Raw genomic sequence first — 13,552 nt, 5'->3', positions numbered from 1 at the left:
TCTCTCCTTACCTTCCCTCCTTCCTCTCTCCTTACCTTCCCTCCTCCTCTCTCCTTACCTTCCCTCCTCCTCTCTCCTTACCCTTCCCTCCTCCTCTCTCCTTACCTTCCCTTCTTCCTCTCTCCATACCTTACCTCCTCCTCTCTCCATACCTCCCTCCTCCTCTCTCCATACCTTCCCTCCTCCTCTCTCCTTACCTTCCCTCCTCCTCTCTCCTTACCTTCCCTCCTTCCTCTCTCCTTACCCTTCCCTCCTTCCTCTCTCCTTACCTTCCCTCCTTCCTCTCTCCTTACCCTTCCCTCCTTCCTCTCTCGCTTACCCTTTCCCTCCTCCTCTCTCCTTACCTTCCCTTCTTCCTCTCTCCATACCTTCCCTCCTCCTCTCTCCATACCCTCCCCTCCTCTCTCCATACCCTTCCCTCCTCCTCTCTCCTTACCTTCCCTCCTCCTCTCTCCATACCTTCCCTCCTCCTCTCTCCTTACCTTCCCTCCTCCTCTCTCCATACCTTCCCTCCTTCCTCTCTCCTTACCTTCCCTCCTCCTCTCTCCATACCTTCCCTCCTTCCTCTCTCCTTACCTTCCCTCCTTCCTCTCTCCTTACCTTCCCTCCTCCTCTCTCCTTACCTTCCCTCCTCCTCTCTCCTTACCTTCCCTCCTCCTCTCTCCATACCCTTCCCTCCTCCTCTCTCCATACCCTTCCCTCCTCCTCTCTCCATACCCTTCCCTCCTTCCTCTCTCCATACCTTCCCTCCTTCCTCTCTCCTTACCTTCCCTCCTCCTCTCTCCTTACCTTCCCTCCTCCTCTCTCCTTACCTTCCCTCCTCCTCTCTCCTTACCCTTCCCTCCTTCCTCTCTCCATACCTTCCCTCCTCCTCTCTCCATACCTTCCCTCCTTCCTCTCTCCTTACCTTCCCTCCTTCCTCTCTCCTTACCTTCCCTCCTTCCTCTCTCCTTACCTTCCCTCCTTCCTCTCTCCTTACCCTTCCCTCCTTCCTCTCTCCTTACCCTTCCCTCCTCCTCTCTCCTTACCTTCCCTCCTTCCTCTCTCCTTACCTTCCCTCCTCCTCTCTCCTTACCCTTCCCTCCTCCTCTCTCCTTACCCTTCCCTCCTCCTCTCTCCTTACCTTCCCTCCTTCCTCTCTCCATACCCTTCCCTCCTCCTCTCTCCATACCCTTCCCTCCTTCCTCTCTCCTTACCTTCCCTCCTTCCTCTCTCCTTACCCTTCCTTCCTTCCTCTCTCCTTCTCCTTCCCTCCTCCTCTCTCCATACCCTTCCCTCCTTCCTCTCTCCACTCCAGCCGAGTCCCTCACACAGGACAGTCACCTGCCCCAGCCCCCCAGACCCCTGAGAGCTCTGGCCTGGACGCCACACCCTGACTCCTCTCCCTCCGCCCTCGCTGGGTGTGGAGCCATAGTTCTCCACGTCCACCCGCACCCCTCCCCCCTTCCTTGCCTTTTCTCTGTAGCACTTAGCACCACTGACCAAATACCCGTGTTGTTGTTTTACTTTGGTTTTTAAATCCTCACCCAAGGACATGTTTTTTATTAATTTTAGGGAGAGAGAAACATTGATGTGAGAGAGAAACATCTCATCAATCAGTGCCTCCCAATTGCACCCCAACTGGGGATCACCCGTCACCTGGGCATGAGCCCTGACCAGGAATCAAACCCGTGACCTTTCGGTTCGCAGGATGACCTCCAACCAGCTGAGCCGCCCAGCCAGGGGTCGTTTTATTAATCTTTACACTCGAATGTGAACTTCACGAGGGCGAGGTTTTTGCTTTGTCCTCTGCAATTTCCCTGGCACCAGTCATCACCTGTGGACTGGATTCTGATGACTTTGTACCTTTCTGACCTCAATACCCACTTTTTCAAAAGACTAGGGAATGCGCCTCGTCACAGGAGGGCTGGGATGTGATGCTGGTGAGTCTGAGGATGGCACCATGATGCTGCCATGAATGTCCAATATTCTGATTTTTCTTTCCCAGCTCAACACCAAAACGTCCCCAGCAGCCAACCAGGCACCTGGCCCGGAGGAGAAGGGTGAGTGGGCGGGCTGGGCAGCTCAGAGCAGGTGAGTGACGCCTGGACGGAAGACAGGCCGGCTGGAAGTTGGGGCCCCTGAGCGGGATAAGGGAACAAAGCACTGGGTTAGAACTGCTCTACAGGCTTCCTGCCACTTTTCCCCAAGGACACCTACCAGTGTTTACTCTGAGCTTAGAAACGGGCTCCCGAGTGGTGGAGACAGGCCCAGGACAGGAAGGAACTAGTCAGTACTCGCAGCCGCGGTCTCAGTTGGAAGCCGAGGGACAGCGGGAGCAGGATGAGCTCTGGGTGGGCCTGTAGGTTCGGGGACAAGTGGGGAGAGGACACCTGTGGTCTTGGGGCAGGCGCAGTGGAGCTCCCTGGGCCCGGTCCCCGCCTCTGGGAGCCACACTTGGTGCTCGCAGAGGCCAGGCGCACAGAGGCCGCAGGGAGTGGGCTCTGCCTGGGCTTTGGGGGCCGCAGAAGGGCTGGGCGGTGCAGGTCACTCACTTGGGAATCTCACCCACCTGCAGGGGAAGCTGGCAACGCCAAGAAGGCGGAGGGGGAGGAGGAGGAGGTGGACATCGACCTGTCAGCGCCAGAGACAGAGAAGGCTGCCCTGGCCATTCAGGGCAAGTTCCGGCGATTCCAGAAGAGGAAAAAGGACCCCAGCTCCTGAATGCCAGCCTCGCCCCCCACCCCCCCACACACACACACACTCCACAGCTCTGACTTCCGTGTACCTTTGTCTCCCTGTCCCTCTATCCCAGGGTGGGGAATGTCTGGCCCTCGGGCCGTATGCGGTCCACAAAATCAATTATTTGGTCTGGCCCTGCCCAGGCAGCAGGGGCGAGTTAAATGTTTGACCAAATACAGTGGCTAATGTTCCCGTTGATGGTTTTGTGTGGCCCGGGGTGATGCTATAAATACCCACATGGCCCTTGGCAGAGAGAGCTTCCTCACCCTGCTAGCCCCTCATTAGGGCAAGTTTGACCCTTATCTGCTATTTTCTGTGGCCCCTCAAGTCATCACAGCAGCAGAGCAGGAGGCACATGGGAAAGGGGAAGAATTCAGCTGGCAGCCACTTGCCTGAGGGTGGGCCAGCTTCTCCTTGGAATTAGCCTCCCTGACCGGTACCTCTCTCCCACGAAGTGGAAGTGGAAGAGGCTTTGAGGCTGAGCCCCCCTCCCCCCGCCCCGACAATGTGGAAGGGAGGGGAAGTCTTCAGAGTAGGGTGCTTGGGGGGCATACACAGTGTCTGCCTGTCCTTACAGCAGCCGCACTTCAGGTAACATTCCCCTCACCCTCTGCACTGCCACCTCCACTTGCTGCTGTGTGCCGAGCCACGATGGGGACGGAGCCCCCTGCCCCTGGGAGACCCAGGACAGCAGCTTTCACATCAGTGCCTGCTGAGTAGATGAGTCCCAAGGAACGCAGGGGCCTGGGCAAAGCCGAGGGCGTGGCCCTCACCATCAAGGCTGGGGCAGGGCAGAGGCAGGGGTGTGGGGTGGGGGTAGATGTGGGAGGAAAGACCCTGAGAGGGATCTCTGAGGACACAGGCTGCTGCCGGGGAGGGAGCGTGCTCTGCTCGGGGAAGGACTCCTGGCAGTGCTAGCCTGCCTGCCCCTAACCCCACCTCTCGCCTCCCCAGAGGCCACGCCGACCAGGTGACCCCGGAGCGCTACCTGCCCCACTGTGGAATCGGGACAGAAGTGGAAAGCCACTCTGAGATGTTAGCATGTTTCATAATTACAGAAAATAACAAAACCCCTCAAGTGGAGTCATTTAACCTCGACTTCTGATTTTTCTTGGGAGGAGTGTGAATGTTGGCTGGGCTGGCCCCTGGAAGGCAGGGCGGTGCTGGGTGGCACGGGCAGGTGCCTGAGCACTTTCTCCCTGTCTCCCCACCTGCCCACACCTTGCTTCACGCCCACACTGCTGCCTCCCCACCCCGCACCTGCTGGTGTCCCCCCTCCCTTCCCCTCCAGCCGAGGGCACACCCAGCCATCTTGCTCTCTGTCCCCACGTGGCCTGTCCTAGCTGTCCCTGCTGCTTTGCCCCTCCCCCGACACACACAGCTGTTCAGCAAAAGCAGTGGAGGAAGAAGACTGGGTCACACTGAAGACTTTAAAACCATGAATTAAATAAAATGATGGCTTTCAAGTGAGTTTGCATTGTGACCTTCGTACTTGTAACCAGAGCCAAACACGAAGCGAAACCACGTAACCGCTGTGAGCAGGGAGCCAGGCGCCTGTGCCTCCAAGCCCAGGGCATGGGAGGGTGGAGCTCATTCACCGGGAGGCCCATGTGACTGCCGCCTCCTGTCCCCTGCGTCCCTGGAGGGGCGGGAGAGCAGGACTCCTGTGGGGACGGCTGGGGGGTTGGGGGCGCGGGCTCGGCCTGGCTGGCCGAAGGCGGTGGGTCAGTCACCAGCCCGCCTGCAGGCTCACTGCTCAGAGGGCGGTCTGGTGCTGAAATGACTGTTTCCCTTTCCCATTTCTTGCTCCGAAAGGGTTGCACTTGCCTCATACACGTTAGGGGGGGGTGGCAGCAAACAGGCTGCAGTTGGGGAGAGTTCTGACCTGAGGGCCAGGCCCCCTTTGCAGAGCCAGCGTCACTCCCAGCGCAGGCCGAAACCCGCCTCTGCGCCCCAACTCCTCCTGGGCCCTGGAACCCCTTTTCTCTCCTGTCCCCCCAGATCCTACCACTGGAGACACAACCCTGAATACCAGTCGCCAAGGACTTGCTCGAGTGCCCCATTTTGTGAGCGACACCGGCTCCCACGGGCCAGCAGGAGAGCCGGGGCCGGACAGTCCGGGGGACACTGCGGCCCGCCTCTCCCTGGCCTCCTGTGGCTCCGGCTGAGCTGGGTGTGCAGCCCTGAGGTGGAGTCTGCAGGCCTGAGGGGTGCTCGGGGTACGTCCTCACACCCCAAACTGGGAGGTGATCTTGGCAGAAGGTCAGGCCCCCTGAAGGGACAGGATCCTGCTTTCCTGAAAACCTACAGCCAGGTCCTCGGTCATTGCCCTCTCCTCCATCCTGCCCCCACACCTCAGCGTTCCCACGTGGGTCTCTTCCAGCTCATTCCTGCCCAACTCCCTCTCGGGAGCTCCTTCCAGCCCGCCTCTGCCGCTCTCTGGCCCGCTCCCCTGCTGGGGTCTCCATCATTTCTGGAGCTGTTTGCAGAGCACGTGGCCTCCGCAGCTTCCCAGTCTTCCCTGCGATCACTCCAGTGAGCTGCTGCCTCCCTTCACCATCTTCTCTCCGAGGGAAAAGGCCGAGCCTGCCCCGCGGGCCGCACACAGCAGGAGCCTCCTGGGTGTTGTGGATGTTGGGATGTGTCTTGTGAGCCTATTTCAGAGTCCCCTCCCCTCGCGGTGAGCCCACACCAGACAACCAAGCTCTTAGTGGGAACCAGTTGTGGGCGCGGGAGGGATGGAGCGGGCGGGGTTATTCCCAGAAGAACGAGGCAACAGCGATGGAGGCAGCAGCTTCTGGAAATGTCAGTGTTTATTAAACATAGAAGGACATTCGGGGTTGAGAAGAAATATACAGAATGTAGGAAAATTCTAAGAATCCTCTGTGGCTGGGAGGGTAGCCTCTTCCCTTTCACCCTGTTCCCATTTGTGTTCCTCCTTTCTGTTTAGCTGTTTAAAAGCCGTTTCTTAAGGCTCATTTGCCCCTTTCCTCAACTCCTGCCCTGAGGACCGTTGTCTCTCCTCCCCCAGGACCTCGAGTTCCAGGACCGTGCTCAGGAGCAGCCTGCGCGAGGGCTGGGGTCAGGGCCCTGCGCTGGGCTGACTCCCTGAAGGATGTAATGGGGGCGGGAATCCAAACATCCACATGACGTCATTGGTACTCAGTCATGGGGGTCAGAGCAAGGGCACCGGCAAACAAACAAACAAGCATGGATTAAAAAAATAAAAATAACCCGAATAAACCCTGCAGGAGAGGCTGATCTGGATGGCCCCTGGTGTTAGCCGAGAGCACACAGCGTGGGCAGGACCCCTGGGCGGGTGGGAGGGTCAGAGCGGGAAGAGGCAGCGGAACAGGTTGGGTGCGGGGGCAGGGGTGCAGGTGGCCTGGAGTCGAGGCGCGGGGTAGCAAGGTCCCTTTCTTCTCGGTGCCGGAGGGACAGGCACCAAACACACAGTCCTTGGGGCCGGTGCAGGGTAGGATCAGGCCCTGGACTCCCAGAAAAGCCAGGGGGTGAAGGTGGGGGAGGATATGACGTGCCTGGGGAATGAATTTTGGAATGAAACTTACATCTCAGAGGGAAGTGAGGGCAGGGCAGGGCAGGGCAGGCCTGGTGCTAAGGCGGAAAGCACCTAGAGGGGCGTCAGGAGCCCGGGCCCAGCTCTGGCAGGGCCTGGGCTGGTCACGGGTCCGAGTCCAGGCCCATCATGTTCTTGAGGGCGTTCTTGAGGCTGGTTCTGCTGGGGGACTTGACCGCGGGCCTGAGCTCCGAGCTCTGCTCGTCCTTGCGAAGCTCCATCTCGATGACCACCACCTGCGCGCCCTGGGGGGCCTCCGCCCCTGCGCCCCGAGCCCCCGCCCGGCCCGCTAACCGCTATTTCTTATCCTTGCGAGACTCCCCCAGCCCCTTGGACTTCTTCTCACTGGCCGCCTTGGTGCTCCTGCTGTGGTCCAGCATGGCATACAGCACGGGCGTCTGGGGAGGGGCGCAGTCAGTCACCGGCCCGCCCCGCGCCCTCCCCGCGGTCCCGGCCCCGAGCCCCGCTAACCTGCCGGCCGCGCTTGGACGAGTCCTTCCCGGACTTGTGCAGCTTCCCCTTCTCCATGGCGCTGCGGGGAGACCCGGTGTGGGCGGGGCCTGCCGGAGCCGCCTGCCCCGAGGCCCACCCCTCCCCTTGCCTTCCCCCAGGCCCTCCCCCTCCCCTCCCCCCCTCCCCCCTCCCCCCTCCCCGGGGCCCTCCCCTCCCCCCCTCCCCCTCCCCCCCTCCCCTTCCCCTCCCCTCCCCCTCCCCTCCCCCTCCTCACTGCTCCCCTCCCCTTCCCCCCGAGGTCCTCCCCTCCCCTTCCCTTCCCCCAGGCCCTCCCCTCCCCTCCCCCTCCCCTTCCCCTCCCCCTCCCCACCCCCTCCCCGGGGCGCCGCTACCTGAGCCGCCGCCTCAGGGCCGCCTGCCGGCGCCGCCAGCAGTACCGCACCAGGTAGAAGAGCAGCAGCAGCAGCAGCACGGCGCCCAGCACGCCCCCGACGACGGCGCCCAGCACCACCCCGTAGCGCTGTGGGCACTGGGGGGGGGGGGGGGGGAGCCAGTGGAGAGACCAGCGGGCCTGCCCCCTCCCCTGCGGGCGGGGGGACCCCAGCTGCCTCCGCCCACCCTCCCCGCGCCCGTGGCGTCAGCCGGGGCCCTGGACCGCCTCCCGCCTCCCGCCTCCCGCCTCCCGCCTCCCGCCGCCTCCGCACCTTTTTCAAAGACGTAGAGGGTGACCTGCGAGGTCTTGCCCACGATGTCCGGGGGGTTCTTGACGTCGCAGGTGAAGGTGCCGTTGTCGCTGTAGTCCAGTTGTGGATGACGATGGAGCCGTCCTTCCAGCGCGGGTCCCCCACCCACTGGATGCGCTCCTTGAAGGTCCCCACCTCGTCGATGTAGGGCTGCCCCTTGGCGAAGTGAAGATCTGCGGGAGCAGGCGGCGCAGTTCCAGCTGCCGGGCCGCGGGGGCAGTGGGGGGGACCGTGCGGACGGCGGGGGGCAGTGGGGGGGACCGTGCGGGACGGCGGGGGGCAGTGCGGGGGGACATTGGGGGGGGACCGTGCGGACGGCGGGTGGGGCAGTGCGGGGGGGGGGCAGTGGGGGGGACCGTGCGGACGGCGGGGGGCAGTGCGGGGGGGGGCAGTGGGGGGGACCGTGCGGACGGCGGGGGGCAGTGCGGGGGGGACATTGGGGGGGGGACCGTGCGGGACGGCGGGGGGCAGTGCGGGGGGGGGCAGTGGGGGGGACCGTGCGGACGGCGGGGGGCAGTGCGGGGGGGGGCAGTGGGGGGGACCGTGCGGACGGCGGGGGGCAGTGCGGGGGGGACATTGGGGGGGGACCGTGCGGACGGCGGGGGGCAGTGCGGGGGGGGGGCAGTGGGGGGGACCGTGCGGACGGCGGGGGGCAGTGCGGGGGGGGGCAGTGGGGGGGACCGTGCGGACGGCGGGGGGCAGTGCGGGGGGGGACATTGGGGGGGGACCGTGCGGACGGCGGGGGGCAGTGCGGGGGGGGGCAGTGGGGGGGACCGTGCGGACGGCGGGGGGGCAGTGCGGGGGGGGGCAGTGGGGGGGACCGTGCGGACGGCGGGGGGCAGTGCGGGGGGGGGGCAGTGGGGGGGGACCGTGCGGACGGCGGGGGCAGTGCGGGGGGGGGGCAGTGGGGGGGGACCGTGCGGACGGCGGGGGGCAGTGGGGGGGGACCGTGCGGACGGCGGGGGGCAGTGCGGGGGGGACATTGGGGGGGACCGTGCGGACGGCCCGGCGGGGGCAGTGCGGGGGACCGTGCGGACGGCGGGGGGCAGTGGGGGGGGGCAGTGGGGGGGCAGTGCGGACGGCGGGTGGAAGTCGGGGGGGCAGTGGGGGGGGGCAGTGCGGACGGCGGGGGCAGTGGGGGGGCAATGTGGGGGGGGGACCGTGCGGACGGCCCGGCGGGGGCAGTGCGGGGGACCGTGCGGACGGCGGGGGGCAGTGGGGGGGGCAGTGGGGGGGCAGTGCGGACGGCGGGGGAAGTCGGGGGGGCAGTGGGGGGGGACCGTGCGGACGGCGGGGGAAGTCGGGGGGGGCAGTGGGGGGGGCAGTGCGGACGGCGGGGGCAGTGGGGGGGGCATTGGGGTGGGGACCGTGCGGACGGCCCGGCGGGGGCAGTGCGGGGACCGTGCGGACGGCGGGGGGCAGTGGGGGGGGCATTGGGGGGACCGTGCGGACGGCGGGGGGCAGTGCGGACGGCGGGGGGCCAGTGGGGGGCACTGTGGGGGGGACCGTGCGGACGGCCCTTGCCCTGCCCGGCTGGGCTGCGGCTCACACAGGCCCCAGCCCGAGCTCCCGCCCTTGGCCCCCGGCACTCACGGAGATGGCGTCGCGGCCCCCCGCGGGCTGGTAGCGCCAGGTGAAGGAGATGTCGTCCGACACCCACTCGCTGGACCAGAAGGAGCAGTGCAGGGTCACTCGGGAGCCCACGGCGCCATGGACCTCCCGGTCCGTGTACACGACGATGGCCTGGGCCGGGGCCAGCACTGCGGCAGAGGGAGCGAGATGGGTTCGGCCCGGCCCCGCGCTGAGCCCCGGACTGGACTGCCGTGAGGTCCCCGCTGTCAGCGGCTGAGGGAGGAGCGGGCAGTGACTGCTCCCGGGGCCACCACAGCTTCCTTTCCCTGGGGCTCAGTATCCCAAAAGCCGTCCCTAGGATGCAGGCTTCACAATTTTTAATTTTTTAAATAAATTATACAGGTAACACATATTACTTTCTTCTTATAAACTACTCAAGCAATAGAGATAAGGCTAAAGTCTCTCTTGAGGCCCCCTCAACCAGTTCCTTTCCTGTCTGTTATCATTTTTAAAAAATATATATTTTTATGGATTTCAGAGAGGAAGGGAGAGGGAGAGAGAGAACCGTCAATGATGAGAGAGAATCACTGATTGGCTGCCTCCTGCACACCTCTCCTGGGCTTGTGCCCGCTGGGAACTGAACCAGGGACATCTTGGTTCCGGACTGACACTCACCCACTGAGCCCCAGCAGCCAGGCTGTTATCAGTTTAATGTGTAGCCTTTTTCTGTGAATCAAATTCAATATAAACTTAATAAACTCAAGATATGCAGGTACTTATGCTTAAGAATATATGCATATAAAAGAATATATGTAGGGATTTCCATGTTGATTCAGAGAGATAATCTTCTTTTTAAAAGCTGCACAGTATTTCTCAGTAGAGCAAAATCAAAATGTCCTACAGGAAAAACAAAGGAGGTAACTAGAAAATGTTAAGTCTTCTTCCCTGGCCCAATGGTCCTCATTGCTGAATCTCTGGTTGCTATCCCGCTTCCTCGTGACTGGGCGATCAGGAAGGAAATACCCAGGAGGAGCTGGGCACCAGGCAAACCCCAAGTGCAGAGCTCAGAGACTGCATGTGAGCGCTCTGTGGTCCCACCCTGCTCCCCTCCTCTCGGCCATTCTGGGTCAGCGCCACGCCCAAGACTCTCCCACACCAGAAAGGCCATTCCAGGAAGATTATGTGCGTGGGCTGGCCGAGTGGGGGCAATTGTAGACTCTTTTGTTCTACAAGACGGGGAGCAAGCAGCCAAACAGAGATCCACTGTCTGAGCAATGTTGGGGGCTCATGCCACCCCCACATAGTCCTCAATCTCCCACCTCAGCATGTAATATCATTGAGTCGCCACCTAGGACCTCCGCCTTAAAGCCTTCTTGGGATTCCCCAAAGCAACAAGGGAAGTTATTCATTGGGTCTACCTCCGAGTCTTCCTGTCCTAACGTCCCCCACTGCCCTTCAGCTCTGCTCAGTGAGTGGGGCAGGTGCTGGGACAGAACTCTCCCCCTTATTCTTCAAGATCCCCTGTCCCCACCCCTCTCCCCGCCCTTCCCCAGCCTTTCCTTGGGGCCCTGAATAGTCCAGTACAGCCTGGAAGAGTCTGCGTTTGGGTTGAGGACTCAAGAAGTTGACAGCAGAGAATGTTGGACATCCTGAGCAGCCCCCACCCATGTGCCTGCCGCTCCAGGACCTTTCAGAGAAGAAGGAGCCGTGCACTCACCCTGCTCACCCAACATCTACCCTGGGGCAAGGAAGGGGTCGATCAACTTAAGAAGGGAGACAGCTTTCGATGAACAAAATCCTAGAATCTCATAAACCCTTCCTCCCACACAATAGACAACTGGTCCACAGAGAGAAACTGAGGCACCGAGAGGCAAAGGGCCCAAGGAGCTGGGACCACAAACCTGGAACTTTCCTTGGATCACAATCCCTGGACCTTCTCTTCATGGAAACCAAGGGTCCGTGCTAGACCATGAGTAGGAGCCAGAGTCCGGTGTCTGGCCCTGGCCCTTATCTTGCTCTAACATTGCTGCCCCAGGCCCTCAGCAGGCTCTGCGCCACGTTACTGACGCCCAGCCTGGGTCTAGTGTGGTCCGCCTCAGGGAAGCTCTCCGCATCCTCTTACCTCCGCCCTTCAGGGATACCGTTATGCCTCCCTCCAAACTATTTCTTTTCTGAATAGAATACCCCCTTCCTGATCCCTCTCGCTCTTCCTTTAATCGCAGTGAGCGGTACAGGGAGGCGGCGGGAAGGCTGCTGAGAACCTGCGTCCCGGGCCCCAGGCGGGGGCTGCTCCACTTACCCAACGCGGAGAAGAGCAGTGCGGCCAGGACAGAACCGGGGCCGGACGAGGGAGCCCCAGGAGCCATAGCTGGGGCAGGGTCTGCAGGGCTAGGAGAGTGGGGGACCAGGAACTGAGCAGGGGGTTCCTGGAACCTGCTTAAAATCCCCCAGGGCCCCAGGATGAGGGGGCTGTCCTGAGCCAGTAACCAATTGCAGCGTGGCATGTGCAGTTGAGAGGTGGTGGTAGGGGGCCGACTGCAGGGAGCAGAAGGAGCATTGTGTCCTCTGGGTGGAGGGTGGGGTACACATACCACCCCATACACAGAGGGCTTTGTGTCTGCTGGCCTCCCCCTGCCCTAGGCTGGAATGTCGAGGGTGGTGGTGAGGGAGAGGGACAGAAAAAGGGACACAAACACACTTCTCTAAGGGACAGATGGGCAGGGGAACCTGAGTCCTAAGGCCACGAGAAGGGGATTCCTCCCCGGATGCCTCCCTGAGATGACTCCCCCAGAACCCTGGGAGCTACAGGCAGGTTCCCAAGAGAACCTGGGAAGCAGGCGTCCACTGTCCTCCTGACGACCTCAGGCTGCAGGACAGGCTTCCCGAGAGGAGCCTTCGGTTTGAGCCCGTCTCCCTGCGTCCTGGGTGATTCTTCCCACATGGAAGCCTTTCTCCCTGGAAAATGCCCAGGGAAGAATCTCCTATCTTCTCCCTCTTTGTCAGGAAGTCCTTCAGTGCCATATGCTGCAGTCTTAACCTATTTCAATTTAGAACAAGTCACCAAAACCATACTGTGCTACCTAACGTAAAATGCGGGTGTGCAGGCAACAGAGAGAAGAATAAAAATTAGGTCCCCCTTCAAGGAGTTCAGAATCTAGTTTGGGAAGGCAGAGAGAGGAGGGTCAGAGGACAAGCCCATAATAGATTGTGACACCTGCCATAGGAGAGTGAGGAACAATGTGCTGGGACCCAGGAGGTACATTCAGCTGCATGGCAGGAGACTGTTATGTAACGGAGATGTAACAAAAGAAGGTTTACTTAATAAATGAAGTTCAGAGGAAGGGGGAGTCATGTCTGGGAGGCAATATTAGCTGTGGACCAACCATGAAGGATTTGTGCCATTTTGAAAAAGAGAAATGAACCCGGGGCGGGGGAGTGTCTAGGCAGGTAAACAGCGAAAGCAAAGACAGAGGTAAGAACGTGTGCATTGTGTGTGGTGGTAGTGGTGTATGTTGTGTGTGGTAGTGGTGGTGGTGGTGATGTGTGTGTATTGTATGTGGTGGTGGTGGTGGTGGTGGTGGTAGTGTGTGTGTGTGCGCGCGCGCGTGTGTTGAGAAGGTCTGTGAAGTATTGGGCATATTCCAGGCAGATCTGGGGCCATCCACTTTGACTTGGGAGAACCTGAAGAGGCATCATAGGAAGCGAGTCTGTACAAGAAAGTTGAAGGTGGTTTTGATGGGCCTTAACATACAGATTAACAAGGGTGGGTTTAATTTACATTCTAAGAACTTCCTGAAGTTTGGGAATAGTGTTTAAAGTTAATAATGGGAGCGTCTATATGCTCAGAGCTGACTTTTACGACAAACCTGGCCAGGAAAATCATTCAGATCAGAGCTCTCCTGACTGTTGCCTCCTTTCCTTCCCTCCTTGGAATCATCTGAAATGATTTTGCTTTCCATGGAACCTCTCAGACTCCCATCTGAAATGTCTTCCCTTCTCTCTTCCCTGCCTTTTTCTCATCCCAAGCCCTGGGTAGATTCTGCTTCTTCTCCAGCTTATTTTTAAGATGAGTCCTGGTGTTAAGAGGATTGACTTAATGTTTGGTTTGCATTTCAATGTGAATCATTTCCACCAATTCTGGGCTCTGGAAGTTATTTGAGGGGAGAGATCACCGCTGTTCCTGCTCTAGGACAATGCGGCTTCACCTGGAAAGCCACAGCTCCTGCACCTCCTTCCGGGCACTCCTGGTGGCTTCCATGATTAGTATTAAATTTGCATTATGGAAATGCAAAATAGCACTTTCATTTGATACAGAAATAAGTGCATTGATGCTATTTACTAGTAAATCCTGGAGGGAAAGGTGCCGCGGTGTTAAACGTAAGTGAGGTCTGAGTATCAATGCACTAACGTGTTTCATTGTGGCACAGGACTTGTCCAGGCCCTCCCTTCACCCCTTCTCCCCCTACCCCCCAAAGACTCAAGAAAC

General features: G+C 60.5%; 2 protein-coding genes across 6 annotated transcripts in view; one reads left to right on the top strand and one right to left on the bottom strand.

Annotated features, from left to right (window-relative positions):
* PCP4L1 (Purkinje cell protein 4 like 1) overlaps positions 1 to 4,182 on the top strand; it is a 12,174-nt gene extending 7,992 nt beyond the window's left edge. For 3 of the 5 annotated variants that reach the window (XM_079761047.1, XM_079761046.1, XM_079761044.1), the window contains 2 exons: positions 1,988 to 2,042; positions 2,558 to 4,182. In XM_079761047.1, coding sequence (XP_079617173.1) covers positions 1,988 to 2,042; positions 2,558 to 2,703 — 201 coding nt within the window. In that variant the 3' untranslated portion in view covers positions 2,704 to 4,182. Of the gene's footprint in view, positions 1 to 1,987; positions 2,074 to 2,557 lie in introns of all 5 variants that reach the window. The other 2 variants (XM_079761043.1, XM_079761045.1) reach the window with 2 other exon arrangements.
* Positions 4,183 to 5,516: 1,334 nt separating this feature from the next.
* MPZ (myelin protein zero) lies at positions 5,517 to 11,438 on the bottom strand. The gene is given in 8 exon segments (XM_079761722.1): positions 5,517 to 6,696; positions 6,770 to 6,830; positions 7,144 to 7,271; positions 7,273 to 7,280; positions 7,456 to 7,554; positions 7,557 to 7,667; positions 9,084 to 9,254; positions 11,366 to 11,438. Coding segments are annotated over 8 exon segments (747 nt in total). The 5' UTR covers positions 11,433 to 11,438; the 3' UTR covers positions 5,517 to 6,594.
* Positions 11,439 to 13,552: the final 2,114 nt, after the last annotated feature.

The sequence above is a fragment of the Cnephaeus nilssonii genome (assembly GCF_951640355.1).
Source record: "Cnephaeus nilssonii genome assembly, chromosome: 21".
In the NCBI taxonomy this organism is placed as follows: Eukaryota; Metazoa; Chordata; class Mammalia; order Chiroptera; family Vespertilionidae; genus Cnephaeus; species Cnephaeus nilssonii.
Note: the sequence above shows the minus strand (reverse complement) of the source record. Positions and strands in the feature narration are given on the sequence as shown.